This window comes from Malaclemys terrapin, chromosome 7, assembly GCF_027887155.1.
Source record: "Malaclemys terrapin pileata isolate rMalTer1 chromosome 7, rMalTer1.hap1, whole genome shotgun sequence".
NCBI lineage: Eukaryota > Metazoa > Chordata > Testudines > Emydidae > Malaclemys > Malaclemys terrapin.
This window is the reverse complement of record NC_071511.1, coordinates 78,530,101-78,558,032: the sequence shown is the minus strand read 5'-3', so window position 1 is coordinate 78,558,032 and position 27,932 is coordinate 78,530,101. Positions and strand designations below refer to the sequence as shown.

Sequence of the window (27,932 nt, the reverse complement as noted above, 5' to 3'; positions counted from 1 at the left end):
GGATTCAGGGAAGTAGACTGAAAAACTCTACACTCCCAAAGTGGCTTGGACGTGAGGACTCCCAGAGCAACGGCAGGCATATCATTATCCTCATGCATGATACTAGGTAATGAAACTGTCAACAAAGTGGGAGAAATTATACCCAAAATGCAAAACATAAATAGACTAAATAGAGAATTATCACTTTGATTTTTAGTAATCAAGTTTATGGGATTTTATTATATACTATTGAAAAGATTTCAAATGATTTGGGAGTTCTCTGTAATGTTGGGTTGGAGTGATTTTTAAATCATTTGATTTTTTGTAATTGATTTAAATTGAGGCTCTGTAAAACTAATTGGAAAATGTGTGCTGTCACAATTTTAGATGAAAACTTTAATGAATTAAATTATAAACTTTTAAAAATACTTTTACGGATAGGGTATCTTCTGAATTTTACAACACTGCTAGAGGCAAAAATTAAAATACGGGAAATTGAAGTCCTGATCGTGCAAATACTTAAGCAGGTATACTTGATTCACATTTACTGTACTTCAGTGGGACTACTCTGTTTAAAATTAAGCATGGACATTGCATCATTAGGGAGCTAAACTGTTCTTATTAAACTTCTTGTGGAATATAGCTGTCACTTCAAAACGAAAAGCTTCACACTGAAAAGTTATTTCTACTTTCAGTATATTAACAAAATTACTGTGAACTTTTTATAAAGATAGGCCAGACTTTTCCAACCCATATTTAGGCACCTAATTGTGGGATTTTCAAAAGCACCTAGTGACTTATAAGCACATGTCCCATTGACTTCACAAGGCAAACCCTGATGAAGCATAGCCTGGCCAGAGGATTTCAGCTTTCTTGATTTATGGAAATTGAGCATATTGGAAGGGAATGTTGGCTGAAAATATATTAGAGGCTATTTGCTAATCAAGTTGTTTGAATTTGTGGTCTTCTCACAATACAAGGCCCTAGACTTGGCTTTTTCAGCATAGAAGAGCATTTTAAATGCGAGACTAGTAGAATTCCAGATTTTACATGGATGCGTTTTTTTCTACTAGTAACTGGAAAACTAACGAAAGTATCACACATCTACTTTAGAAACAGAGCATTATAAAATGGGATGAAAGTAAAGAATTCTCATGTAATTAAAAAATCGAATTTAAATAAGTATTTTTTAATTTAAACATTGATTTTAATTATTTTAACCATGATTTTATCCCCCCTAGTTTATTTTGCACTTTGAACATGTCAAATACTATATATACTAAACATTATTCTGTTAAATGTGGATTATACTTCAATGTGGATTTATTGAAGGATCTGAGAAATAGAAAATTAGGCTGATGTAGTAACTGACAAAATCACGACAATCAAAATCTGAAAACAAACTTTAAACTGAAGTAACTCTCTTAGCCACAAGGTGGTGGTGGCGGCCACTTAGAACTAAAGTGCAGACAAACTGAACTGAAATATTATGCTGTTTTACAACCTTTGAAATATCAGTGCAAATAGTGTCTGTACATTTCTTGTGTGTTGGAGCTGTGTTGGTCCCAGGATGTTGGAGAGACAAGGTGGGTGAGGTAATGTGTAGTATTGGGCTAATGTTTGTTGCTGAGAGAGACAAGCTTTGAAGCTTACACAGAACTCTTCCTCGGGTCCTGAAATAGAACTCTTTGTAAACCTAAAAGCTAGTCTCTCTTGCCAACAGACGTTGGTTCAGTAAAAGGATTACTTCACTCACCTTGTCTCTGTAAATTCATTAGCATTTGTGATGTTACTGTGTATCTTGGGCCGACAGCTTGGTTAAAAGCTAAAAGGGCTGTGTTCTTACTGTGCTGTCCACCAGTTTTCTTTACTTAGGTACCTGCCATAATGCACTAATTTTATGTCTGTGCAAAGTTTTGAGTCAAAGATAGATGGCCAATTGTCTTTGAATTTCCTTGCTTCTATGAGTTTGGTGTGTTCAAGTTTTGTTTATATAATTTTCTCTTTTCAGTATGGTAAAATAAATCCCAAGTTCCTTTAAACCCCCTACAGTGCATATTCACTTTCTTCCCCCTCTTTTTTTTTTTTTTTTTTTTTTTTAAGTTAAGGAGATGAGTTGCAACAATACTTAACTCATCTATTACTATTATGTTAATGCCTAGAGACCCTAATTGAGATTGTGACCCCATTGTGCTACAACCTGTATATGCATGTGGTAAGAAACAGTCAAAAGGAAAGAAAGAGGAAATATTATACAAGTGGAGATTTTAAGGCAGAGAGAGAGAATGATTTCCCCAGAGTTACATAGGTGTGGCAGACTGAATATTTGAATAAGACTGCCTTGATGTTGATGTTATGCTTGAGGAGGAGGAAGCATGATTTTAAGGAATGGTTTCAAACTATTGTGGAGACAATATGTGTTAACATCAGAGGCTACATTGCTTGCAGTGTTGAGGTTCTACGGGATCCAACACTGTCATAGATTCTCAGATAGTATCAGTGACCCACAGTATCTTCTATTGCACGTGACTAAATTCTCTCTAGTGCAGAACATCCAGTGATCATTCATGCCTTCATTGCTTCCAGATTTGAGTACTATAGTGTGCTCTGTTTGTGGCACAGGTGTCAAAGCCAGTAGGCCAGGGCAACCCACTCCAGGGATAATCCACTCTGACAGTTGTTTCTGCAGTTCATTTTTGTTTTCCCTTGTGTTTCTGAATTTTACCTGATGTAGTTCTTTGTCTTAAGGCAGATAGCTGGAAACAATAGATCTGAGAGATTTTAACTCTGGTTCAGACATCACACCCTAAAGCATAACAGCACAATTTGAAACTCTGGCAATTTCATTAGCTGGATATTTTAGCTAAAATGAACTGTAATGTGCTTCTTCATTGTTGATGTAGTGATACAGGATGAGGTGGCTGTCAGTTTGCCATCCAAGTGCTATAGTCTGCTGTTGTGATTGCAGTACTGGTTGTGACCTCTTACTGTTTCTTCTTTCAGCTGCTTCCCTAATGAGCAAAGCAGAGGGCAACTAGAAGAGATGCAGTTGGGGAGATAAGTAGGACTTTAGCTAACAGTAGAATCTGGTGCTACAACCACCCCTTTAGCCTGTAGTTCTTGAAAGAAGAGAGAACAGGTTTTGATGCTTAAGAAGGAAGGTTACTCTTTGGGGCCAGCAATATGGTAAGGTGTGAAGTAGAAAGGGGATGGATGAAGCCCAGAGGTAGAGTTGAGATGCTGGGGGAACAATAAGTTCAAGTCCTGAGACAAAGGAAAAGCATAGAAAAGAAAGAACAATATGCACAAATATGGAGTTTTGAGGGGGATATAGGTTGAAAACTAAAGAAAGGAGGATGGATGGTGAAGAAAAACAAAATGCAGAAATTATTGTGGTCCTAAAAATACCATTTTCCCATTATAGAATGCTGAATATAACTAAGTTTGAGAGCCTAAGGACCACATTCTATCACCTGTGTCTATGCAAATTTCCATTGACATCAGTGGGAATTTTCCTATTAATCTGAGGGTAGTGTACAATCTTAACCGGGTAGCCACAGCCCCTTGCCCTTAATTTAAAATGTCCCTGCCAAACTCATTATGTAGATACTGACTGGCCAAGACTATAACAGGGTTCAAAAAAGAACTAGATAAGTTCATAGAGGATAGGTCCATCAATGGCTATTAGTCAGGATCAGCAGGGATGGTGTCCCTAACCTCTGTTTGCCAGGGCATGGACCACTTGATGATTACCTGTTCTGTTCATTCCCTTTGGGGCACCTGACGTTGGCCAGTGTCAAAAGACAGGATACTGGGCTAGATGGACCTTTGGTCTCACCCAATATGGCTGTTCTTATGTACATCCCATTACAGCATTTAAAATCTGTAAGGAGATATTTGCTTTCCGTACCTATATTTGAACAATTTGTGCTGCTGCAGGTGCAGTAGTGGCAGTGGGACTTCCATGGTTGAGGACCCTCGCTTCTGGAGTTCACTCCACTTGGGAGTCCATCAGAGCCCATCTCTTGATCTTCAGGGCATGATGCAAGGCTAATTTATTTTTAGTGTCTGATGGAATCTGAGTTTGTTGGCAATTGTTGATTGACTGAAGAAGATTTGTATTACTTCGTTTTTCTCATGTAAGCTTTTTTGAGTTGTGCTAGATTGTACCTGTAATGTAAAAATGATTAAAAGAAGAGTTCAGATGTGATTAATGTAATCTGAATTGTATGAATTAAGTGATGCAGAGACCACTGTACTACAACAGCTGATCTGTAGTCATCCCCTATCATCAGGTAATCATAGAATCATAGGATTGGAAGGGACCTCGAAAGGTCATCTGGTCCGCTCCCCTGTACGCATGGCAGAATTAAGTATTATCTAGACCATCCCTGACAGGTGTTTGTCTAACCTCATCTTAAAAATCTCCAGTGATGGAGATTCAGCAATCTCCTTAGGTAATTTATTCCGGTGCTTAACCACCCTGACAGTTGGGAAGTTTTTCCTAATGTCCAATCTAAACTTCCCTCTATGTACCTTCATGGTGTAGTAAAAATGTGTGTGGTGGTAGTTTTGAGGGTAGGGAGGAGTGAATTCTCAGAATGTCCTGTACTCTTCCAAGCACTGGTGAGATGAATTGGCTAAAGAGCAGCGTGCTAAACACTTTATCTTTATATCTCTCCAGCTTCTGCTAGAGTCAGCCTTGAGTGTTTACTGCAACATACTGCTTCTGGACTTGACTTTTGGTTGTATTAAGTATAAATTTCCTTAACTATTAATCTAGAATCTCAATTCAAAAGCGCTTTTTTTAAATTAAAAAATAACTGTCTGGATTAAAGATTCTGTCACACAAGTGCAAAGGAAAGGCTTATCAGTTCTTCCTTCAGTTTTTTTACTTCCTTTAATTGATGATAGAGATTTATTGTCATTTTTTAAAAAAAGTCATGATTTGAGTGCAATAGTCTTTTCATTTGCAGTAACTAATTTTTTACTCCGTTTTGATGAAAAAACTTGTACATGAACCAAAAACTCGTATTTGGAAGGTAAACTATTTCATGAAGCACTTCAATATCTAATTTTGCTTTGGTATCTGGATTAATTTATTAATAGTCACAATTCACTTGTCTTAGAGGAAGGGTGCTCTGTATGTAAGGGCTAAAGCACAGGTCTGAGATTCAGGAGATCTGGATTTAATTTCTGACTCAGCCATAAATAAGCAGAATGGCTGTGAGCAAATCATAATCTCTGTTCCTCAGTTTTCCCATTTGTAAAATGAGAAAATTTATTTCCCCATTAGGTGTGGTGGTAGTATCTGGTTGGTTTGAGATCAACAGATGGAAAGTGGTCTAGAAGGGCAAAGTATTAAACCCTTTTAGCCTAAGTACATTTAATTATTGTTACTTTTATCTTCAGAGCTTCTGAACTTTGATGTCTTCACAGTTACAACTGTACATCTTGAACTACCCTGTTTCCCCGAAAATAAGACATCCTCCGAAAATAAGGCCTACTTACAGTTTTGCCTCTCGTTGTAATATAAGGCATCCCCCCGATAATAAGACCTCCCCGATAATAAGGCATCCACCGATAATAAGGCATTTTTCATTTCTGAAAAATAAGACATCCCCTGAAAATAAGACCTAGCGCATCTTTGGGAGCAAAAATTAATATAAGACACTGTCTTATTTTCGGGGAAACAGGGTTGCAAAGCATTCTCACCCAGAACTGACTACTGTCCAGCTTCTTTTGGGATATTTTGATGTGCCGTTTTTTTCCCTATTTTCTGGTAGTTCATACTTGAATCAGTAATGGTTACTAGTCTTTTAATAGCCATTGGATAACTGAGAAGCTCTATGAACCCTTGTTTCTTCTGGCTTTAGAATTTGGTTCTATAACATGGTTATCTAAAAATAGAGAGACCACTTTTCTTCGTTGCTCGCTGCGTTTACCTGTGATGCACACAACTTGCCTCTCATGTCAAACAAACATAAACCTCTGTAGTGTCAAATTTTGTTGTTTAATTCTCCACTTTAAATTTTTTTTTAAATTACCCATCAGAATATATATAGACATGTGAATACATTGTCAATGTAAATGACTGTGACACATGCAATGAGTGGTGTCTCTGCTAGGACCTATCCTTTCACTTGCTGGCCACACTGCAGCTTGATGACCAGATATGGAAAAAGACACAGCAACCCAAACCTGCGAATGAGAGGTTCTGTTTAGAAGGGGTCTGTGTAGGGAGAAAAGGCAATGTACACCAAAGGCAGTTTATGTACCTGTATTCATGTGGTTCCATGATCTCCATTTACTTTGACACTATTCTACTATTTGTTTTAATGAATCTACAGTTTCCCCCCCAAATTTAGCAATAGGCTGAACAATAAACTTTCCAGAATAAAAATCTTAAACAGTAAAGTCAATTCCCATCTCTTTCACCAAACAATTTTCTTCCTCAGCTAAGACGAGAGAAGATTGACCTTGAAAATACATTGGAACAAGAACAAGAAGCACTAGTGAATCGTCTCTGGAAGAGGATGGATAAACTTGAAGCAGAGAAACGGTTTGTCTTGTCATGTGTTCATTATTATAGATACACCTTTTAATACTTAATTCATCGCAAGAGGCTTGTTTGATCTGCCAAAGGCACAGAAGTTACAATATTTCAAAAGTTACTTGTTTACGTGATACAATGTATTACATACTTGGCTGCTTAAATTTGCTAAAACCAAGTAGTACAAGAAACAAGGGAACTGGGAAACTAGGGAGAAACTTGCAAACTTGCTCATTTACTATTTGCTGGCAGGCTGGTTTTAATGCTATTTTAAAAGGTGACCTGCAAAGAAAACAATTGGGCTTGTACCCTTTCTTTGCTGCTTTATCGTGTATAAAGAAGTCTTGAAAGTGGTTTTTTTTTTTTTTTTTCTTTTCTTTTCTGCTTGTTTATCCCATAAGAAAGTGAGTCCCTTTGTAGCCTGGAGGACTGACTTAAGGACTAGTGAAATTGTGACGTCACAAGAATGAAGAGAGAACTGAGCAATTTGGGAGAAGATATTTTTCATCATATTTTTTTAAACTTTGTTTTTGTCTTTTAACAGCTTTTTAATTTCAGTGACGAATCTTTAACCTAAGGCTATCTTAAAATAATGTTATACAATCTTTCCATGCTGTAAGGGTGTTACAGCTCACATTAAATATCCTTGAAACCTCCCAGAGGTTCTTCAGCAAAACTAGGGACATTCAGGTTTGACATTCCTGATATTTTCATGATTTAAAAAAAAAAATTCATAATACATCATAGAAAATCAAAAAAGGACGTAAGTTTATAAGCTCTTTGGGCCAGGGACTCTTCTGTTATACAGCTGTACAGCATCCATCTCAATGAGGCTCCTGATTGGGCCTCTGGGAAGTTCTGCAATACAAGTAATAATGAATAAGCCCAGGGTTTAAAAAATACCATTAAAAGTAGTTTACATTTGTCCTTGTAGTTCTGTGTTGAACGGTAGCCCGCTTAATGGGAAATGAAGTGATGCTCTAAAAAACCATCTCTCTCATACCAGTGTCAAAAGCTCTATGAAGAATGAGCCCCTACCTAAGGCTCATGCTGTCATGTACCTGTGTTCATCGTTCATCTTCAGCTGCACAGTTTCCTGTTTGACTTTACCCAGTATGTGTCTAATAGAGAACAATTTCATATTTTCATGCTGACAGATTCCTCCCTCCCTTCACTTCAAGAACCTTTATGTAGCACATCATTCTATTGCAGAGCTCACTTTATACGAAAAACAAATTGTGCCTGAAACCCTAATAATTAAGACAGATTCTGGGCATTTAAATTTAGGCTTCCTGAAATTTGAAACCTTAGCTATAGAAATATGATGTGAAATACTTTTCTGTGCAGAGATACTAAATAGAATATCTATTTTGGAAGCTGTGTCTAGTTTACTTTTATTCAACAACACAGTGAATGAGAGAGAGAGAGAGAGAGAGAGAGAGAGAGATCAGTAGTGCAGGAAAAATGTGTTAATATACACTTTATGAATGTTGCTCTGCTCTGATCTCTATCTTTGAGGAACGAGTTCTTTATCAAATAGCACAAATATAAATGTACCACAAGAGTTGGACTTGAATTTGCTGAGAAGTTACTTAAGAGAATTAGGAGGGATTAATATAAATCCACAGTAGTTAAATGAATAATGGAACAAGGCTATAAATATAGCTTGTTTCTGCCCCTGTAAATTCAGTTTCCCTTTTAACTCTATTTTGACAGTTATTTAAATGAAATACTTCTTGAAATTTGGGCATATAGTGGGTATAGTTGAGGCTTTCATGAAGTTATTTCACTGAGGTGTACAAAAACTATTCATTTTCAAAATAGTGTGCATTTACTGTTAGAAACACTTTGACAGTATCAGCATCTGAACACTTAAATTTCGAAAGATCTAACACGTGCATTTGACAAAATAAACTTTACCTTCATTAATAAAACTTAAGCATACTGTTAAAACATAATTGGAGCAATGTATACCTATTAAAATGTTACTACTTCAAAGTATATGCATCTATCAGAAATACAATAACATCTAAATTATTTTTAATACAGAATTTTGCAGGAGAAGTTAGACCAACCAGTTTCTGCTCCACCATCACCCCGAGACATATCAATGGAAATAGATTCCCCAGAAAATATGATGCGACATATCAGATTTTTAAAGAATGAAGTAGAGAGGTTAAAGAAACAACTAAGAGCTGCACAGTTACAACGTAAGTAAACTCTCTTTCGCTATAAGTGGAATCTGTAGCTAACAATTTACTAAAGAGTACCTAAAGGAATTCCTACATATTTTTAGTTTAGTTGGTGCTGAAATGTATTAGCTGTTTAAACTGCACCAACCTTGAGAGCAGTGAAGATACTCTTCACTTACTGTTCTCATCCATTTAAAATTTAAAGGTAGATGACAAAACTTAATATTCAGATTGAAGTTTGACTAGGCCATTGTGCTTAAATTCTTTACTGTTGTGGAAAATGTTATTTGATCTTTTACCACGAATAGTCAGTCCTGTACCTTGCATTTCATTTGAAAGATAGGAATTCCAGCAACACAGCTGCTCCAACACCATGCTGTGGCATAAGCTCTGAGTGAGAAAGTGTTACCTGTACCTTTGTGTAAGATGTTGACTCTAGTAGCTAGAGTAAGGCGCACAGTCTCCGTTGGTATATAATTTCTTTTGGTAATTGGATTGACGGTCATCTCCCTCCCACCGTGTGCTAGTCTTGGCAGACTAACTGGAATATTGCTACCCAGTTTTTGGAGCAATAACGTTTTGCAGAGATAATGGCCTTCTTTACAGACAGATGGGTGCTCTTGGACAGAGGCTTTGTGTACAGGTTTGGGATATTAGTATTGAATGCCACATAAAGAAGATAAGGAGTGTTAGTCTTGCCAAACTCTCCAATATAGCTTATAGCTTATAGTTCACTTACCGAACTTCACAATGAAAACAAGGCCTTTAATACTGAGTACTTCATGTGCAAATGCTAGGGTGATTAATTAAACTTGAAGCACTCTTCATTATTTTGCTGTTTCTTTCCTTATTGTATCTTTGATTTACAGTAAAATTTTCAAAAACACCTACGTTCTTCTTCTTAAAGTGATTGTTCATGTGCATGCCAATAGGTGTGCGCGTGCCGCGTGCATGATCGTCGGAAGGTTTTTTCCTTAATAGTAGCCGTCGGGTCGGCAGTGGAGCCCCCTGGAATGGCGCCTTCATGGCAGTGTATAAAGGTCCCTGCCGATCCACCGCTTGCTCAGTTCCTTCTGACTGCCTGTGACGGTCGTTGGAGCAGCTCAGTCTCTTGCATTCACAAGTGCCTACCTAGTGGTCCCCCCTTTCTTAGTTGTAAATAGTTTCATAGAGTTGTAGTAACAGTAGTTTGTAGTTTCATAGTAAGCTAAGCTTATTTGGGGGGGGGGGGTCCTCCCCGCTAGTTTTCCCCGATACCGGGGCATGCCTCAGTCGCAGGGGTTTGTCGTGCAAGAGGTATGGGAAACCTATGCCCAGAGGCGATCTGCATGCTGTTTGTCTTAAGTGCCTGGGAGAAGGTCATCAACAGACAAGTGGTCAATTTGCAGGAGCTTTAGACTCAGGATTGAGAAGGAGCGGGACTATCCTTTGAAGCTCCGGAAACGGCACCGGCAGCATCAATGCACAGCGCTCAAGGGAGGGACGCCCTGGTACCAAGAAAGAACTACTCCAAGGAACATTGGCGCCACTCCTCAGCTCGTAAAGCCAATTCTAGCAGGCGGCACCACTCACAGTCCCCGGTGCCGCATAAGAAGAAGGCAGACGGGTCATTCCCCATCAAGAAGCCGCGTGGGGATTCCAGCGGGGTGCGTCCCACATCGGGACACCTTATGGGCTGGCACCACTGACTCTGGGCCCCGACTGGAGGTCCATCAAATCCAGTGCTGGTGGACTCCCTAATTCGAGAGGAATTGGAGGAAGAACTTGATCTCCCCTCCAGGCCAGATACCTCTGAGGCAGCCCGGGTCCTTATTACCATGACTGCACAGTCCCCGGCCCCGATCCAGATGTCGCCTTACAATCTGGCATCGTCAGCAGCACTGGCGGCGGCGGCGCAACATGTGACACTGTCCCTGGCACCATTCATGGCACCGATGGCGACACCACCCATCGTTCACCACTGAGGCAAGCCCATGATGTTACGGCACCGTTCCCATCGCCCCGGCACCACTCCCCGGCACCGTCGGGTTCCGCTCCCCCCATGGTCGGGCTCCGAGTACTCTTCCGAATAGGAGGCCGAGTCTTCTGTCTCCTGACGCAGCCGGTACTGCTCACGATCCCAACACCGATCCTGGCACCACAGAATCTTGGACTCGTCAGCACAGATGGTATCCTGGCCAGCCTAGTGTCAGGGCCCAGTACAGTGGCCCTTTTGGATTTCTTGGGCCTATCATCAGGCTCAGGGACAGGGCTGCGGGGCCGCATCAGTGGCATCCTCACCCAGGCTCCCCCCTCGGTGACATTGATGTCACAGGGCTCTGGAGGACCTCCTACGGGACAAGGATCCTGGGACTTCACACCCAGGCGCAGCATCCGAGCCAGCACCACCAGTGCTACTGGAGCCACCTCCAGTCCTGGGGCAGACCGACGCACTCGACTCAGCCTCTAGGGAGCCAGAGGGTCAGGAAGACCTGGTCTCACAGACCTCCTCCTCGTTGCCAGACGAGGCAATGGCAGGCACCACCACCACCCTCCCGGTGACGGACACCAGGGCGCACCAGAATCTTCTTAGGAGGGTGTCCCAAAACCTAAACCTCCAGGCGGAGAAAGTCACAGAGGACTCGGACCCGATGGTGGACATTCTTGCCCCGGAGGGTCCATCTGAGGTGGCCTTGTCCCTGATAAGAACTATCCAGAACACAACTGAGGTACTCTGGCAGACCCTGGCCTCGATACCACCCATCGCTAAAGGGGTGGAGAGGAGGTACTTTGTCCTGCAGAAAGGGTGAAGGGACTTTAGTAGTTGGTGCAGCAAATCATAAAGCGAGGCAGGGACAGCTGGGTCCCACTCCAAAGTCATGGGATGCTAAGAAGCTGGACCTTTTCAGCCAGAAGATCTACTCGACTGGGAGGGCTCCAGTTTCAAGTTGCCAACCAGCAAGCAGTACTCAGCCACTGTGCTTTCAATTCCTGGAGCGCATTGGTAAAGTTTCAGGAGTTGCTCCTGGCTGACTCGCACTTCTAGAGGAGTGCAGGGTGGTGTGAAGAACCTCCCTCTAGCCTGCGTTAGACTCAGCGGCTCGGACTATGGCCACGGCCATTATAATGAGATGTAGCATGTGGCTGCAGGTGTCGGGGATACCAGCAGAACACCATTCAGGACCTGTCCTTTCACTGTGCGGGCTTGTTTGCCGAAAATACAGCCTCCAGCTTACACAGTCTTAAAAACTCGCGGGTGAATCTGAGATCTTTGAGGATCCACACTCCTGCACCCCAGAGAGAGCCATTCAAGCCTCAGCCCCCTTCCTGCTTCTACTCTGGGCCCGCAAGTTGGGACTCATCCAGGAGAGGGAGCAGGAATAATAGGAGGCGCCTAGTATCAGGGGGTAGCCGTGTTAGTCTGTATCTACAAAAACAACAAAGAGTCTGGTGGCACCTTAAAGACTAACAGATTTATTTGGGCATAAGCTTTCGTGAGTAAAAACCTCACTTCTTCGGATGCAGTCCTCCTCAGGCCACGGATGCTGGGAAGGGAGTGGGGGGTGCTGCCTGGGGGGGTGCTGCAGGTGCTCAGGGGGAGGGGGGCAGTTGCAGCCTGGGGAGAGCGGGGGTTGGTGGGGCTGGGGCAGGCTCCCTACTGTGCTCTGGGAAGCCGCAACCCCAGCTCCTAGCTCAGGGGCGGGCAAACTTGTTTTGGCCTGAGGGCCGCATCGGATTTCCAATATTGTATGGAGGGCCGGTTAGCAGAGGCTGTGCCTCCCCAAACAGCCAGGCATGGCCCGGCCCCTGTCCCCTATCCGACCCCCCCTGCTACTCGCCCCCTGACAGCCTCCTCCCCCTTCCTCCCCCCCAGGCTCCTGCCCCATTCAACCCCCCTGTTCCCTGCCTTCTGACCGCCCCAACCCCTATCCACACCTCCACCCCCTGACCACTCCCCCGAACCCCTCCGCCCTCTATCTAACCCCCCTCTCTCTGCCCCCTTACCACGCTGCCTGGACCACCGGTGGCTGGCGACGCTACAGCTGCACTGCCCAAAGCATCAGGACAGGCCGCCACGGCACCCGGCTGGAGCCAGCCATGCCACCGCGCAGCACAGAACACCTGCAGCTGTGCTTCCCCAGGAGCTTACAGCCCTGCCGCCCAGAGCATTGTGCCGGCAGCGGAGCGAGCTGAGGCCGCAGGGAGGGGGAACAGCAGGGGAAGGGCTGGGTGCTAGCACCCCGGAGCAGGAGCTCAGGGGCCAGGCAGGAGGTCCCGCGGGCCGTAGTTTGCCCACCTCTGTCCTAGGTCTGTTTGCTGCCTCTGCTCCGCTCCATGCCCCAGTTCTGCAGCTCCCATTGTTTGGGAACTGCAGCCAATGGGAACTGCAGGGGCAGTGCCTGTGGGCGAAGGCAGCACGTGGATCTAGGAGCTGATGGAGGGGAGTTCCTGTCGCCCTTCCGGGGAGACACCCTTCCCTCCCCCCGGTAATCCCTAGCCCTGAGGCCTGCACACCCAAACTCCTGCTGCTGGAGTGTGGGGAGGCACGAGACTGCACAAGCAGCGGCCGGTACTCCTGGCCCAGGAGCTGGCCAAGCTGGTCAGGAGCCTTAAACATAGGTAATGATTATGAATGCTGAAAAATCCAAATACTTTAAGAATCAAGATGTGCACCGTAAACATGATCATCTCTTAAAATTAGAGGGGGCAATGCAAAATATGATGTATCATACCCACAAAGTGGAAGCCTTCCTCAGATGTTCCTTCTTACTAAAATAGAGCATCCAAAAATATGTTTATAGTCTATCTTGCACTTAGCTTTGATCATTCATTTTTATTCAATCATTTAAAATATTCAGTGATGCTAGCACACCTAACTAATATTAGCTGACTTAGTTTAAAAACATAAACTTAAATGCCCACTTACATAAATGCAGCTATTTGAAGTAAAGACTAACTCACTTGGTGACTTTTAATATTGACAGACATCCTGCTGGTTAATCTCCAGGATAAAATCTCTTTAATTGAAGGCATGCTGGGAAATGTCATAAAACAGCACTTTAATAAAAGTTGTTCAAATGTTTTGTTTTCTCCAGAGTATGGCTGTGTACTGATCTTTCCCTTCTACCTGCTCTATAATTTTAAGGAAAATCCTCCTGGGAAGTAGTAATTTGTAGTGGTTTTTAGGGAAGTAAACCCTTTACACTTATTTCTGTCATTATATTTGATTGATCAGTGTACACTGTTTTTAAAAAAATATGTATTCTACAAATTTTGAATATCCTCATTTTAAACTAAACATTAAAATGAATATAGTAAATCTTAAAAATTGATTAAATATTGGAAAAGAAAATAAGCTTTGCTCTAAAATTTTAGATCCTTCCATTTATAGAATATAAGTCCATATGAAATATGAAATTTCAATTTTACAGTAGGGCAAATGTCTGTTTCTTCCTACAGGTCTGATTTTTATTAATGACTTTTTTAAGCTTGCAGTATTTTTCAAATCTGTTCAGTTAAGAGGGAAAAAAGGGGGGGGGGGGGGAAGGACCAAGCAAGCTTAATTTCATAGTTCACCAAGTAGTGATCGGTTAGTAACTAATTTTGATCACTGCCATCTTTAAAACAGGCTTTGAATTAGTGATTTAGAGATGAAAGACTATTGAATTAACAATTCCCTGAGCTAGCCTCTCTTTCAGCATTTGAAATGTTTGGGTAAAGAAAGTAAAATTCAAAATACTTGCATATACATTAAACTGAGTTGCTTAAGAGCTATCAAATTTGGAATTTCAGATTCAGAGAAGATGGCGCAATATTTAGAGGAGGAACGTCATATGAGAGAAGAGAATTTAAGGCTCCAAAGAAAACTGCAGAGGGAGATGGAGCGAAGGGAAGCTTTATGCAGACAACTGTCAGAAAGCGAATCCAGCTTAGAAATGGATGACGAAAGGTTTGTGTTCTCAAACATTAAGATCTGTCCCCTGTATAAATAAATACTAAAATAACACCCAACCTCTTATATTGATATTTCTACATATCAACTCTGAAAGTGAACTCATATACAATAATGCAAAGAATTTCAAAAGAATATATTGTAAGCATATCCTTTGTAGGAGTGTGATTTAATTCTTGCAGTGCTGGTTTAGGTTTACCATGAGCAAGAGAATAGTTATACTTGAAGATTGGAAGTGGCTTTTACAACCAGCATATGCATATAGATTTAAATAATATATATATATATATATGTAAACTTGAGAGATACATGGTAACTTTGTTCTGGACGTAAATTCACAAAAGCAAGGGCTTGCCTGAGTTGAACAGCCTACAGCACCCTTAATCTATGCAAATTGTAATTTGTAAGGTGTATAATGTTGCAAGTTCTAGTGTTTTACCAATCCTAAAAGGACCATATATGCAACATTAGATACCAAAAGTGGGATTAGCCACCCTAAGAACTCTTAATTGAGATGTTCTTGCTGTACTGGGTGTGGTATCAAAATTACAAGATCCTGGGTTTTTTTCCTATTTAAAAAAAAAAAAAAAAAAGTTGCATCACTTGCATGGACATTACAGATGGCTCGGTTTTGTGTCTTAAGTAGAAATAGTTGATATCTTACTACAGTCTTGCATAATAATGTCATGGCAGAACTTTAAAGCTTGCCCTAAAACGTCTTTCCTTCAAAGGCTAATACTTTGGTTTCTTACTGGGCTCAACCATATGCCAGTATTGGTACAGTTTTATTGCACATTATACTAGCTGTATGAGGGCATCTGAAATAGGGTCATTATAAATTGGAATTCTACTAATCCTCAAAGAAGTTCTTCTTAGGGAGTTTGTATATTCTGGTATTAAAAATAACTAACCTGAATGACTTCGACATAACTTACAATAAAACAAAACATTAGATATTTTGTTTCAAAGACTAGGTTAGTAGATTAAAGGCAATATTTGCATTTTTTTTTCAGACGGATTCAGCAAGCAACATCTAGCAGTAGCACGAAGTGTATCACCATTGTGATTCAATGAGCTTTTTCTAAAAGATAACCTAAATTAAACATATGCTCTAGTAATGTCTGTAATTGTTTGCATCTGCTTTTCCATTATCCCTGTTTTATGGGTTAATATCTCAGTTTAAATAGAAATATGCCATGCGGGTTCATCTTAGATGTGATTTTTATATGGAAAATATTAAATACTGTAGCACTTCTAGTTGGTCAAAATCCAAATTTATATTAGCAATTCTTTGTCCAATGTTTGGCCAAAAAGCATATAATATTTCAAAATTACACTTTTGTTTAATTAAGTGCTCACTAATTTTAGTACTAATAGTATCAAAAATCTGAAAAGGGTACATGCAAAAATGTTGACTAAATTTACATTCTCCTGTAAAACACTTTATTGCACCATTGATGATACTGCATAGACAAGACAAAGTAGCTGACTAAGATGAGGCCATTTTCAGTTGCAAATTAAGCCCATATTTGAACTCAAGTCTTCAGAAGTGAAAAGTGAATGTTAACCCAGGCAGCACCAAACTATTCAAAAGTGGCTGGTTCTATGCTAACCTGATCTGTATATTTTAGAATGTGAGATTAATGCTGCGGAAAATCATTTAAAACATATCAGGGTTTGAAAAAGTTAATCTAATTGTTCTTTACCTTCTTCTGTTAGATATTTTAATGAGATGTCTGCACAAGGATTAAGACCTCGCACTGTGTCCAGTCCAATCCCGTATACACCTTCACCAAGTTCTAGCAGACCTATATCACCTGGTAAATATATAACCATATATAAACCAGTTTCTGGTAAACTTTTGTATGCATCACATAAAAATGTGCCATAGTATTATATTTGCTTAAATTGCCTATTAAAGCTTACCTGGAAAAAAGTAAATCAAATGAAAGAGTAATTTTGCTTTAAAACTTTTTCAAGTACTTGAATATTTTTACATATTTTGATTAGAGAAAATTTTGATATAATGCAGCATGTTTTTAAGAACGTCCAGACTACATCATAATTGTCCATTAAAGGTCGATTATTAAGTGGTTAGCATCTGAAGATGTATTTTTCTAAAAGTGTGAGTATACAAATTCTCTTCTGCAATGTGATTTTGGGCTTGTTTTCTGATTCTTAATGGTCCAGATTTCTTGCATCTCAGTGGTTTCAAACACATTACCAAGAAAATTGCAGGTGTTTCACTTCTTAGTGTATAATTTGATATATATTATGATTTTGAAAATCAATTACAGGAGCATAATTATGCTGGAACAACCAGCTTCACACGCTCATACAAGTGCACACATTCATGATAATCTAATGTCTTTCATTGTGGAATGTAGTTACAATCTTCTGTAGTGGCTGAGTTTTGGGGGTGGGAGCAAAGAACTTTCTTAGGTGTAACAGACTGCATCAGACATGTTTCTTGCACATGACACGGTTGTGTGTTGTTCCTACCCAGGGACTGTTGATGGGCGAGGATGCTGGTGCTACTGCCACCAGGAAACGCTAGTGGCCAGGCTACTCATACCAAAACTTCCCTTATTCTGACCTGTCCCTTTTGGTGCTGTTCTGAAGACCTGTCATAGCCTGGCAGCAAAACCCCTTTGCTCCTATAGCTCAGCTCCACTGCTCTGCCATAGTCATATTGGCTATAGCAGCACTTGCTGCACCTGACAGACTTGTCATAGACTCTCTCACCAGCAGTAGGTCTCTGACTATTCTCTCACCTAAGCTGGGTCCTTAGAGTGATGGTGCAGATTTGCTTTCCTGGTGTATCATTCCCACATCAGAACTGTGACACTACTGATAACTCTATTAACTGCTCCTATCAAAGGGACCTTGAGTCCATACCCTCCACCAGGAAGTGTCCCAGCAGCAGGGAATGTTGCAAAACAATGGTAAAGTTAACTATAAAACAAAACTAAAATCCTTTAACTGGTGTTTAGTTCCAGTGGAGCTACCTGGTTTAGTAAAGTATGTTTTATGTAGAAATGCTCCAGACTATCATTTTGATAATTCACTTGTCCTAGTGTCCTTCCCATCTTGTATATTAAACCAATATTTCAAAATACTCTAATATTCTAAAGCTTCACACATGAAAAATATATGCAGCATATTTTTTAATGGACTAAGGAGGTGGGGAATCTGACATAATCAACTCAGGGTGTGTGAAATACCTTAAAATATAATGAGAGATGAAGCAAACAGTTGAGAGAACTTCATGTCACAGGCACTGTAATAAGACACAAAACCAAGTGTATCCAACTCCAAAGATATCTGGTCATATAAAACATCTGTATGTCTTGGAGTGTTTCCTTTAGAAAACGATGTAATTGAATTTGCGGAAAAGTAGTTTGAAACTATCTAATGCCATAAATTCATGGATTTGCACCTTAGCCCATCACACTTAATGAGTGAGTATGCTGGTAATAGGACCAGAATGGTGTACAGAAGCTTTGAAATCCCCAGCTCCAGCTGAGAGAGAATTTCTCTGGTGCAGGACCTGAGGAAGTAGCCACAGACTGACTTCTGAGGATCTCTTTGCAAGCTGAGTTGTGTCAGGGCTGTGGGACGCTGCACTGCAATTTAAATTTGGTCCCCAAAGCAGTCCAAAATCAAGAGGACACAGAGGTGATTTAAAGCCAACTTTGCTCCTCGTCCTTCTGACTTCTGTACTTCACCTCTTGGACATACAGCCTGAAATGTCACCCAGGGAGACTGGTTTTAGAATGGAGCTGAACTGTGCTAGTACTCAACAAGAATACTTAACCAAAAAAAAAAAAAAAGTTAGATGCAAATGGTTTATTCTGTCAAATCAGTAAATGGAATATTAAGCAGGAAATATAAACAGTTTAATCAACTGTTACTTGTAAATCACTTCAACGGAATTACTCCTGATTAGATTAGTTTAAGTTATTGGAGTTGCCACTGATGTGCAACTGGTAAGAGATCAGAATCACTCTTAGTTAAGACAGCCAAGGTAATTATAATGCTGGTTTCCCTGTGCAGCTCTACTGATTACCTGAAGCTTGATATTTTTTTTTCTTCAAATTTTCTTATCGAACACTAGTACAAAAGTAAACATAGTCAGCTAAGGACAAACCCAGATACTGGTCTGTAATACTCAGTAGTGCTGGATTCTGTTGATAGTGGCAAAGATATGTGGAGCCTATTAAATTCAGACAGACTTAATTGTTTCAGTTTGAATGGATTCTTCATGCTGTTATACAAATGTAATGGACAGTTGAAAGTTTTTGTCAGATGCCCGTGGGGGGGGGGAAAATGTGGTTGGCTTCTAATACCAAACAGAGGAGAACAGTTGTTGCATATCCAACAGATATATCTGTCTGGAAGCAATAGGGCGAGTTAAAGATTTCAGGAGATCTCTGTTTTGAGAAGTGCGGTTTTCATAAGGTTTAAGGTCTGAACTTCAGAAGCACTGAGCAACTGCAGTTCCCATTAATTCCATTAGTGTAGGTGCAAAGCTCTTGAAAATCAGACACCTAATATTTAGCTAGAAGTAAAATTTCTTTAAAGCCATTTTCTTGGGGTTTATTTAAACTCGGAAAACAAGACCTTTGGGAAATGTTAACCAATGTATTTTAACGGACATCTAGCGTATGCCTGGCAAGTCGTATTTAAAAGTACATTAGCAGTTAGTCAACCATAAGATAATCACTTTAACATGACTTACCTGATCTGTACTAGGTGAAAAGTCATGTTTTAAATCATGTTACTTAATACAGTAACTTCTCACTTAACATTGTAGTTATGTTCCTGAAAAATGCCATTTTATGCAAAACCATGTTAGGCAAATCCAATTTCCCCATAAGAATTAATGTAAATAGGTGGGGTTAGGTTCCAGGGAATTTTTTTTTTGCCAGACAAAAGACCTTATATACATACACAGTATAAGTTTTAAACAATTTTAAACAAAGAGTTTAATATTGTACACAGCAATGAATGGTGGTGAAGCTTGGTTGAGGTGGTGGAGTCAGAGGGTGGGATATTTCCCAGGGAATGCCTTGCTGCTAAATGATGAACTAGCACTCAGCTGAGCCCTCAAGATTTAATACACGGTTGTTAATGTAGCCTCACACTCTACAAGGCAGCATGGACTGAGGCAGGAGGGAGGAATCACAATAGATGCAGGGCAATAGCTGCAAACACTTCCCTGCAAAAACTGAACATGATGTTGATCCAACGCTATCCAGCTGGAGCACACCACTCCCTCCTCCTGACCGCATACATAGCTTCACAGGTGCATGCATGAGTGAGAGAGAGAGACACGTGCATTGCCCCTTTAAGTACGCTAACCCCACTTCAAGGACGTTGCCTTTTTAAGCAGATCCTCCAATTCTGACAGGAAGCAACAGCTTCCAGCAAGCTTCCTCCTTTCTGTCCCTTGAGCCCTGTCCCCCTCATCTGCTTTGTGGAGAGGGAGTACAGAACGGGTGGTGGGGGGCAGGAGCAGGGGACATCCTGATATGAGCTCCCCTCTCCCTCCCTCCCCTAGCAAGCAGGAGGCTCCCAGGAGCAGCTCCAAAGCAGAGCGCAGGGCAGGAGCAGCATGGCAGTGGGGGGAGGGACAGCTGAACTGCTGCTGGATATCTGCGGAGCCACGTACCTTAACAGGAAATTTAGGGGAGCTGATGGGGGGGGGGGGGGGGGAGTTGTTACCAAGCCCCCCTACCTTCCCCAACGAGCTTGTTCCCTAATAGATCAGCAACGTAACAACGTTAACCGAGGAGTTACTGGATGTTTTCAAACACAGGATATTTTCCTAATCTAGGCAAACCCTTAGGAAAAATATTAAAAGTAATGACATTCTTTTTTTCAAAGCAGTGGATATTTTTTCTGGGTTCCTAGCTTAACTGTACAATTATCAGTTTCTTAACCTTGTCTTTGTTTTAAAATAAACTTTGTATTTACTATTATTTGCAGTAGGAATGTTAATGTCCCTTTGGCTTTAATAACTGTAGGTCTGTCATATGCAAGTCACACAGTTGGTTTTACACCACCAACTTCACTGACTAGAGCCGGAATGTCTTATTACAACTCCCCAGGCCTTCATGTGCAACATATGGGACCGTCCCATGGAATTACAGTGAGTATTAAAAACTAGTAAATTTTCTTTTGAATTAAAATGTTAGTTATTTGTCTTTAACCCATTTTTAAAAATGCAAATGTTTGATTTTGTTTCCTTGCTCTAAGATGTCTGTTGCCTTCTTCAGTCCTGATTACCTCTCTACCTTGAGAAATTGATTCTTAGTGGAAAATCTTTTCTTTCTGAAAGAGAGTGGAACATGTTGTCCCCTTAAAGACAGTAATAGGTATCGCCCTATGGATCTGCAGGCAAGGTGTGAGACGTTATGTTCTAACCTACCCAGTGTTGCAGGAAGTAAATACATTACTTTCATTTTTCTCCTAGTCTCCACCACATCTGACGGATGAGTCATCTGAGGTTGCTTCAAGCTCAGGTTTTCTTCAAGATAATGCTACCACCGTGTCACTGTAACAGGCAGCTAATTATTATTTACTTTTTTTTTTGTTTTCCAGTGAGAATAGCAATATATTAAACATTTGTTAGGACATTACTCAACATCTTTCAACTGGAATCATTTTTTATTTCTATTGAATTTAATGTACTTAACTTAATCAAGTTTTGTCTAGGACTGTCGATTAATCGCAGTTAGCTCATGCAATTAACTAAAAAAAATTAATCGTGATAAAAAAATTAATCGCAATTTATCGCAGTTTTAATTGCATTGTTAAATAATAGAATACCAATTGAAATTTATTAAATATTTTGAATGTTTTCTACCTTTTCATATATATTGTATTCTGTGTTGTAATTGAAATCAAAGCGTATATTATTTTTGCTTACAAATATTTGCACTGTAAAAATGATAAAATAAATGGTATTTTTCAATTCACCTCATACAAGTACTATAGTGCAATCTCTTTGTCATGAAAGTGCAACTTACAAATGTGTTTGTGGGGCGGGTGTTTTTTTTTTTTTTTTTTTTTTTTTTTTTTGGTACATGATTGCACTCAGAAACAAAACATTGTAAAACTTCAGAGCCTACAAATACACTCAGTCCTATTTCTTGTTCAGCCAATCGCTAAGACAAACAAGTTTGTTTACATTTACAGGAAATAATGTGCCCTCTTCTTATTTACGATGTCACCAGAAAGTGAGGCATTTGCTTGGCACTTTTGTATTTACAAAGGGATTGCAACGTCTTTACGTGCCATATATGCTAAACATATGCCCCTTCATGCTTCGGCCACCATTCCAGAGGACATGCTTCCATGCTGATGACGCTCATTAAAAAAATAAGCGTTAATTAAATTTATGACTGAACACCTTGGGGGACAATTGTATGTCCCCTGCTCTGTTTTTACGCACATTCTGCCATATATTTCCTGTTATAAGTCTCGGATGATGACCCAGCACATGTTGTTCATTTTAAGAATATTTTCACTGCAGATTTCACAAAAGCAAAGAAGGTACCAATGTGAGATTTCGAAAGATAGCTACAGCACTTGACCCAAGGTTTAAGAATCTGAAGTGCCTTCCAAAATCTGAGCGGGACGACGTATGGAGCTTGCTTTCAGAAGTCTTAAAAGAGCAACACTCTGATGTAGAAACTACAGCACCCGAACCACCAATAAAGAAAGTCAACCTTCTGCTGGTGATATCTGATAATGAAAATGAACATGCATCGGTTCGCACTGCTTTGGATTGTTATCGAGCAGAACCCACCATCAGCATGGATGCAGGTATTCTGGAATGGTGGTTGAAGCGTGAAGGGACATGTGAATATTTAGCGCATCTGGCTCGTAAATACCTTGCAGTGCTGGCTACAAAAGTGACATGTGAATGCTGTTCTCACTTTCAGGTGACATTGAAAACAAGAAGCGGGTAGCATTATCTTCTGCAAATGTAAACAAACTTTTGTCTGAGCAAATGGCTGAACAAGAAGTAGGACTGAGTGAACTTGCAGGATCTAAAATTTTACATTTTTATTTTTGAATGCAGTTATTTTTTTGTACATTTATAAATTCAACTTTCATGATAGAGATTGCACTACAGTACTCATGTTAGTTGAGTTGAAAAATACTATTTCTTTTGTTTTTTACAGTGCAAATACTTGTAATAAAAAATATTTAGGGATTACTGTACACTTTGTATTCTGTGTTGTAATTGAAATCAGTATATTTGAAAATGTAGAAAACATCCAAAAATATTTAAATAAATGGTATTCTATTGTTTAACAGTGTGGTAAATCACAAGTACTTTTTTAATCGCGCAATTAATCACGATTAATTATTTTAGTAGTTTAACAGCCCTAATTTTTTCCAAATACTCATTGAGTTTATAAAGCAAACAAAGCTGAAACTTTAGACCTTTGGCAAGATACTTTGTGGCTGATGTACTTATTAAAAATATATTGAATAGAGCTTCCTGTTTGATACAACAGTATGCAAACAATCTCCTGCAAAGTGTTTCTTTATGCCAGTCTCGTCTGATACAAAACCTTGTTTCAGTAGATTTTTATAGAAGGGCACAAATATAGCAGTAGATTTGTCAAACCTTTAATAAAAAAATTTTTTCATGACAGAAATCTAGCTGGAGTGTGAGTACAGTAGAATATGCTAAAATGTGGACTTTCGTAGGTTAACTGTTAATATTAATTCCACAATCGTTAAGGCCTACAACCATACCACACGGAGCTCTGATCTCATAGGGGAAGGCAGCATGGTCCAGTGGATAGGGTACCAGCGTAGGCGTCAACTTGGGTTCTGTTCCTAGCACTGCAGCTGACTCTGAGCTAGTTGCATAACCTCTTCAGGCCTCTGAAAAAATGGGGAATAATAATGTCTGCCCACTTTGAGAGAGACTGATTTTTAAAAAGGTATTAAATTTTTATTACTATTATCTTTATACCATAAGCTAATCAGGATCAAGCTGTGTCAGTACTTGGAGGGAAGACTTCCAAGACAAAAAGCTGGATGCTGCAGGAAATGGTGTTGATTAATAGGCACATAGCTCTTTGCCTTCAGCATGTACTGAACCAAGGCTCCACCATGGTATTAGAGGTTCACTCATGCTAGAGGTGCTTTCAAAGCAGAAGTCCAGACCGATTAGTTATCAGAAATCCTATGGCCTTTTTCACATAGTGTCAGTCTAATTTGTTGTATACATTTAAACTGCAAAGTAGGTGTCCTTGGTGTCCTGGCCAAATTCTAATTTGGAGAATTTTATGCCTACCTAAAAGGCACTTCAGTTGGAAAAGCAACCTCCTTAATAAACAATCAAGTTGTTAAGCTGTATATCTGTTGTAGAATTGTTTCCAGGTTTCTTTCCCAAAGGGTGGCTGTCTTTTCTTGCTTGGTTATGTCAGGGGGAGGGGTGTTTTGGAGTTCTTAAAGATCTGACTTAATATACAATTGTTACTGTTACTATTTGGGTCATAGCTGCTGCAATTTTGAACATTTTGGTTTGTCTTAGGGCTGGTCTATACTGGGGGGGGGGGATCGATCTAAGATACGCAACTTCAGGCACGAGAATAGCGTAGCTGAAGTCGACGTGTCTTAGATCGATTTTCCACGCGTCCTCACAGCGCGGGATCAACGGCCGCAGCTCCCCTGTCGACTCCGCTTCCGCCTCTCGCTCTGGTGGAGTTCCAGAGTCGACAGGGAGCGCGTTCGGGAATTGATTTATCGTGTCTAGACGAGACGTGATAAATTGATCCCCGATAGATCGATTACTACCCGTGATCCGGCGGGTAGTGAAGACGTACCCTTACATTTTTATATTGCTAATTTTACAATAGTGCTTCCTCTACTCTGAAAAAATATCAGTATAGTAGACGTCAGATCTTGCTTTGAAGAATATTTTCACATTTTATTGTACTTGCAAAAGGGCGAGCTGAAGACTAATACAAATCTGCAGTTTCTTTGGAGACAGTTGTGTTAGCCACTGTTTATTTGCAAGAGCCCAAAGGGATGTACTCATCATTTTTATAATGCTTGCCTCATAAAGAACAGCTTGATTTGTGCTGCCATATGACTTCATTTTCAGATATGATCTTTTTACAGTCATTTGGAATTTTCCTATACCAGTTTAGGTATGCACTTTTTAACTCCACATGCTGATAATGTTAAGTTGTGCTTATTAGCACCTGCTGCTATGCTTTGTTCAGTCATAGATCGTTGTTGTATCTGAGCGTCTTCCTCTATTCTTTTTTCTAGGTACCTATTTGCCATTAAGTGTTTCCAGGGCTACACTTAGGAAGGAATAATCAATTGCACAAATACAATATGAGAAAAGATTGTCTAGACAGGAGTAGTGCAGACAAGGATCAGGGGTTTATAGTGGATCACAAGCTAAACATGGGCCAACAGTGTAATGCTGTTGCAAAAAAAGCAAATATCATTCTGGGATGTATTAGCAAAAGTGTTGTAAGCAAGTAATTCTTCCCCTCTACTCAGCACTCAGGCTTCAACTGGAGAATACGCCCAGTTCTGGGAACCACACTTCAGAAAAGATGTGGACAAGTTGGAGAAAGTCCAGAGCAGAGCAACAAAAATGATTAAAGGACTAGAAAATGTGACCTATGAGGAAGAATAGAAAAAATTGGGTTTCTTTAGTCTGGAGAGGAGAAGACTGAGGGGGAACATAAGTCTTCAGTTACATAAAAGGTTGTTATAAAGCGGAGGGTGATAAATTGTTCTTAACCACTGAGGCCAGGATAAGAAGCAATGGGCTTAAATTGCAGCAAGGGAGGCTTAGGTTGGACATTGGGAAAAAAATTCCTAGCTTTCAGGGTAGTTAAGCACTGGAACAAATTACCTAGGGAGGTTGTGGAATCTCCATCATCAGAGGTTTTTTAAAAACAGGTTACACAGACATGGGACAGGGATGATCTAGATAATGCTTGATCCTGCCTCAGTGCAGGGAACTGGACTAGATGACCTATTGCGATCCCTTCCAGTCCTACATTCTATTTCTATTTTATTTTTCCTGAACTGGCTTAGAGGAGTGGGCACTTTCTTGATCTCAAAAATGGTTCCAGTGTGCTATGCTAGTGCATTTCAAAGTTAGGTCAAATTCAGAATTTGTCTTGATAACTATTTACCTAAATCTGTATTGTGATCCTTTTTAATATTTTGGACTTAATCCTTCAATTTAATTTGGTATTTTGAATTTTGCCTTTTAACAATGTGTTAATGTGTCTGTAAGAGGACTTCTTGATATCAGCTAAAGCATCTTAGAAATGTATACATGTTCAACATAATTTCAATATTTGTTCTGCAGAGGCCTTCACCACGAAGAAGTAACAGCCCTGACAAATTTAAACGTCCCACTCCTCCTCCTTCTCCAAACACGCAGACCCCAGTCCAGCCACCTCCTCCACCTCCACCACCACCTGTGCAGCCTACAGTCCAATCAACAGCATCGCAGTCAGCCACTTTTCAGCATTCAGTGCATCCCTCCTCTCAGCCTTAGTGCATGTGCTCAGCAGCCTGTATTCAGAGTTGGACTCATAACATGGAGCAGTTTACTAAAAGCCAAAGGCTTACCTGGCATATTTGGATTTGACTTACTTGCACTGAGGTTATATAGGCTTCACTGTTAATTGTGTTGTAAACTTTTGTCTAAAAATGCAGCCAGTGTTGTGGGTCTACAACACTAACTTAACAAAATTTTCCATCAGTGTTTACTTGAACTACATGTATGTCCATTCTCTGGCTGGAACATTTGCTACTCTCTTTGGTAACACGGCATTATGTCGTTTTGCTTGGCTCCAAAGCTTCATTTTCCTGGCTTTTAGGTTTGTAAAATTAAAGGGATATCTTTTTATATTCTTTTCATGACAATTTGCATAAAATTACAGGCATGATGGGCTATATTATAAATTCCTAAATATTAACAGTGTTTACCAAGCATACGGTAAATCAGCACTACATTTCAGTAATCTGAAGATACAGCTTTTAGTGCAAAAGTGAAAGTCAGACACGTTAATCAGTGCCCAAGACTATACTCTTATTGTATCACCTAATAAATACGCTTAATACAGGTTCAGTTTTCAGCACACATGACACATTCATAGTTTTTCCTGTTTTAAAAAAAAAAAAAAACCAAAACCTCAAATGTATGGTGCGGTCTGAAGTTAAATGTGGGGAATCTAACTTGTCAAAGTATATGGAATGTACAAGTCATGACCTTAAAATTTGATTGTCTGATTTATCATTTATGTTAACTTGTAAGCTGTCCATACTGTGTGTTCTGTCACAATGAACTTCTATAAGTGTGGCCCTGCAACAAGTTACTGGTGGCTGATTTAAGTGTGCTCTTTGATTTCTGCTGCAGAAGGCAATGTGATTGTAGAGAACAGCTGATTTTTTTTCTTGTTGAAATATATTAATTGTGATTTCCCCTAAAACAAAGTTTGAACAACTATTTTAAATGTTCAAAAGACTATTAGAGAATATGGTATAAGATGAATATTATAGGAATATATTGGCATAACAGCCAAAAATGTTGTATTGCTTGGTAGAAACAGAACAGAGTACAGAGAAAGTAGCACAACATGGCACTAATGAATGCTTATTTAGCAGCCTAAGCCGGTACAATGTATAAAGAAGTGTATTCTGAATACATTCTTTCCATTCATTTAGCACAAATAAATTGTTTGGTTTCACTTTGCAGTGGAACAAAGTGTCACTTTTTTCTTTGATACTAGCATCTTACCTAGTTTTATTTTTAAGTTCCTGTTGGCTAGGTTTATATAATATTGATATTTTTAAGTGGTTTACCTCGATATTAGCATATGTGGGCCATGGAAAAAATAATTAGAAAATGTGTATTTGAGAATATGTATCTGGTCTAATGAGAACAGACCATTACGTACCTTATTTGTTTACAAAAGCTTTTTGACACACCTAACATTTCATTGAGCATGTTCTTAAGAAGGAAATATAGAAATTTGGTTATTTACTAACACTTGTACATACATTTTCATATTTGCCATTCAACAACTATGTAAGAATTGCAGGGTGAAAATGGTAATCAATGATAGCAATCAAAATATCAAGTTAAAATAGTGTGCGACTGGCAAATATTACCAATATTATTGGAGACTCTATAGCAAAAGGTGCTATATAAGTGCAAGCTAGTACTAGTGGTAGTGTAAAAGCTGGCTAAAGAGTAAGAGGT

The 27,932-nt window shown here is 39.8% G+C and overlaps 1 protein-coding gene across 3 annotated transcripts in view; it reads left to right on the top strand.

Moving 5' to 3' along the window:
• The window catches only part of CCDC6 (coiled-coil domain containing 6), an 88,209-nt gene extending 60,787 nt beyond the window's left edge, over positions 1-27,422 (top strand). Inside the window, exons 4-10 of one of the 3 annotated variants that reach the window (XM_054034301.1) lie at positions 6,438-6,541; positions 8,582-8,742; positions 14,497-14,653; positions 16,376-16,476; positions 20,686-20,810; positions 21,135-21,183; positions 26,031-26,137. In XM_054034301.1, the coding sequence (XP_053890276.1) occupies positions 6,438-6,541; positions 8,582-8,742; positions 14,497-14,653; positions 16,376-16,476; positions 20,686-20,810; positions 21,135-21,183; positions 26,031-26,053 (720 nt within the window). In that variant the 3' untranslated portion in view covers positions 26,054-26,137. Of the gene's footprint in view, positions 1-6,437; positions 6,542-8,581; positions 8,743-14,496; positions 14,654-16,375; positions 16,477-20,685; positions 20,811-21,134; positions 21,225-26,030 lie in introns of all 3 variants that reach the window. The other 2 variants (XM_054034300.1, XM_054034299.1) reach the window with 2 other exon arrangements.
• The last annotated feature ends 510 nt before the right edge of the window (positions 27,423-27,932 follow it).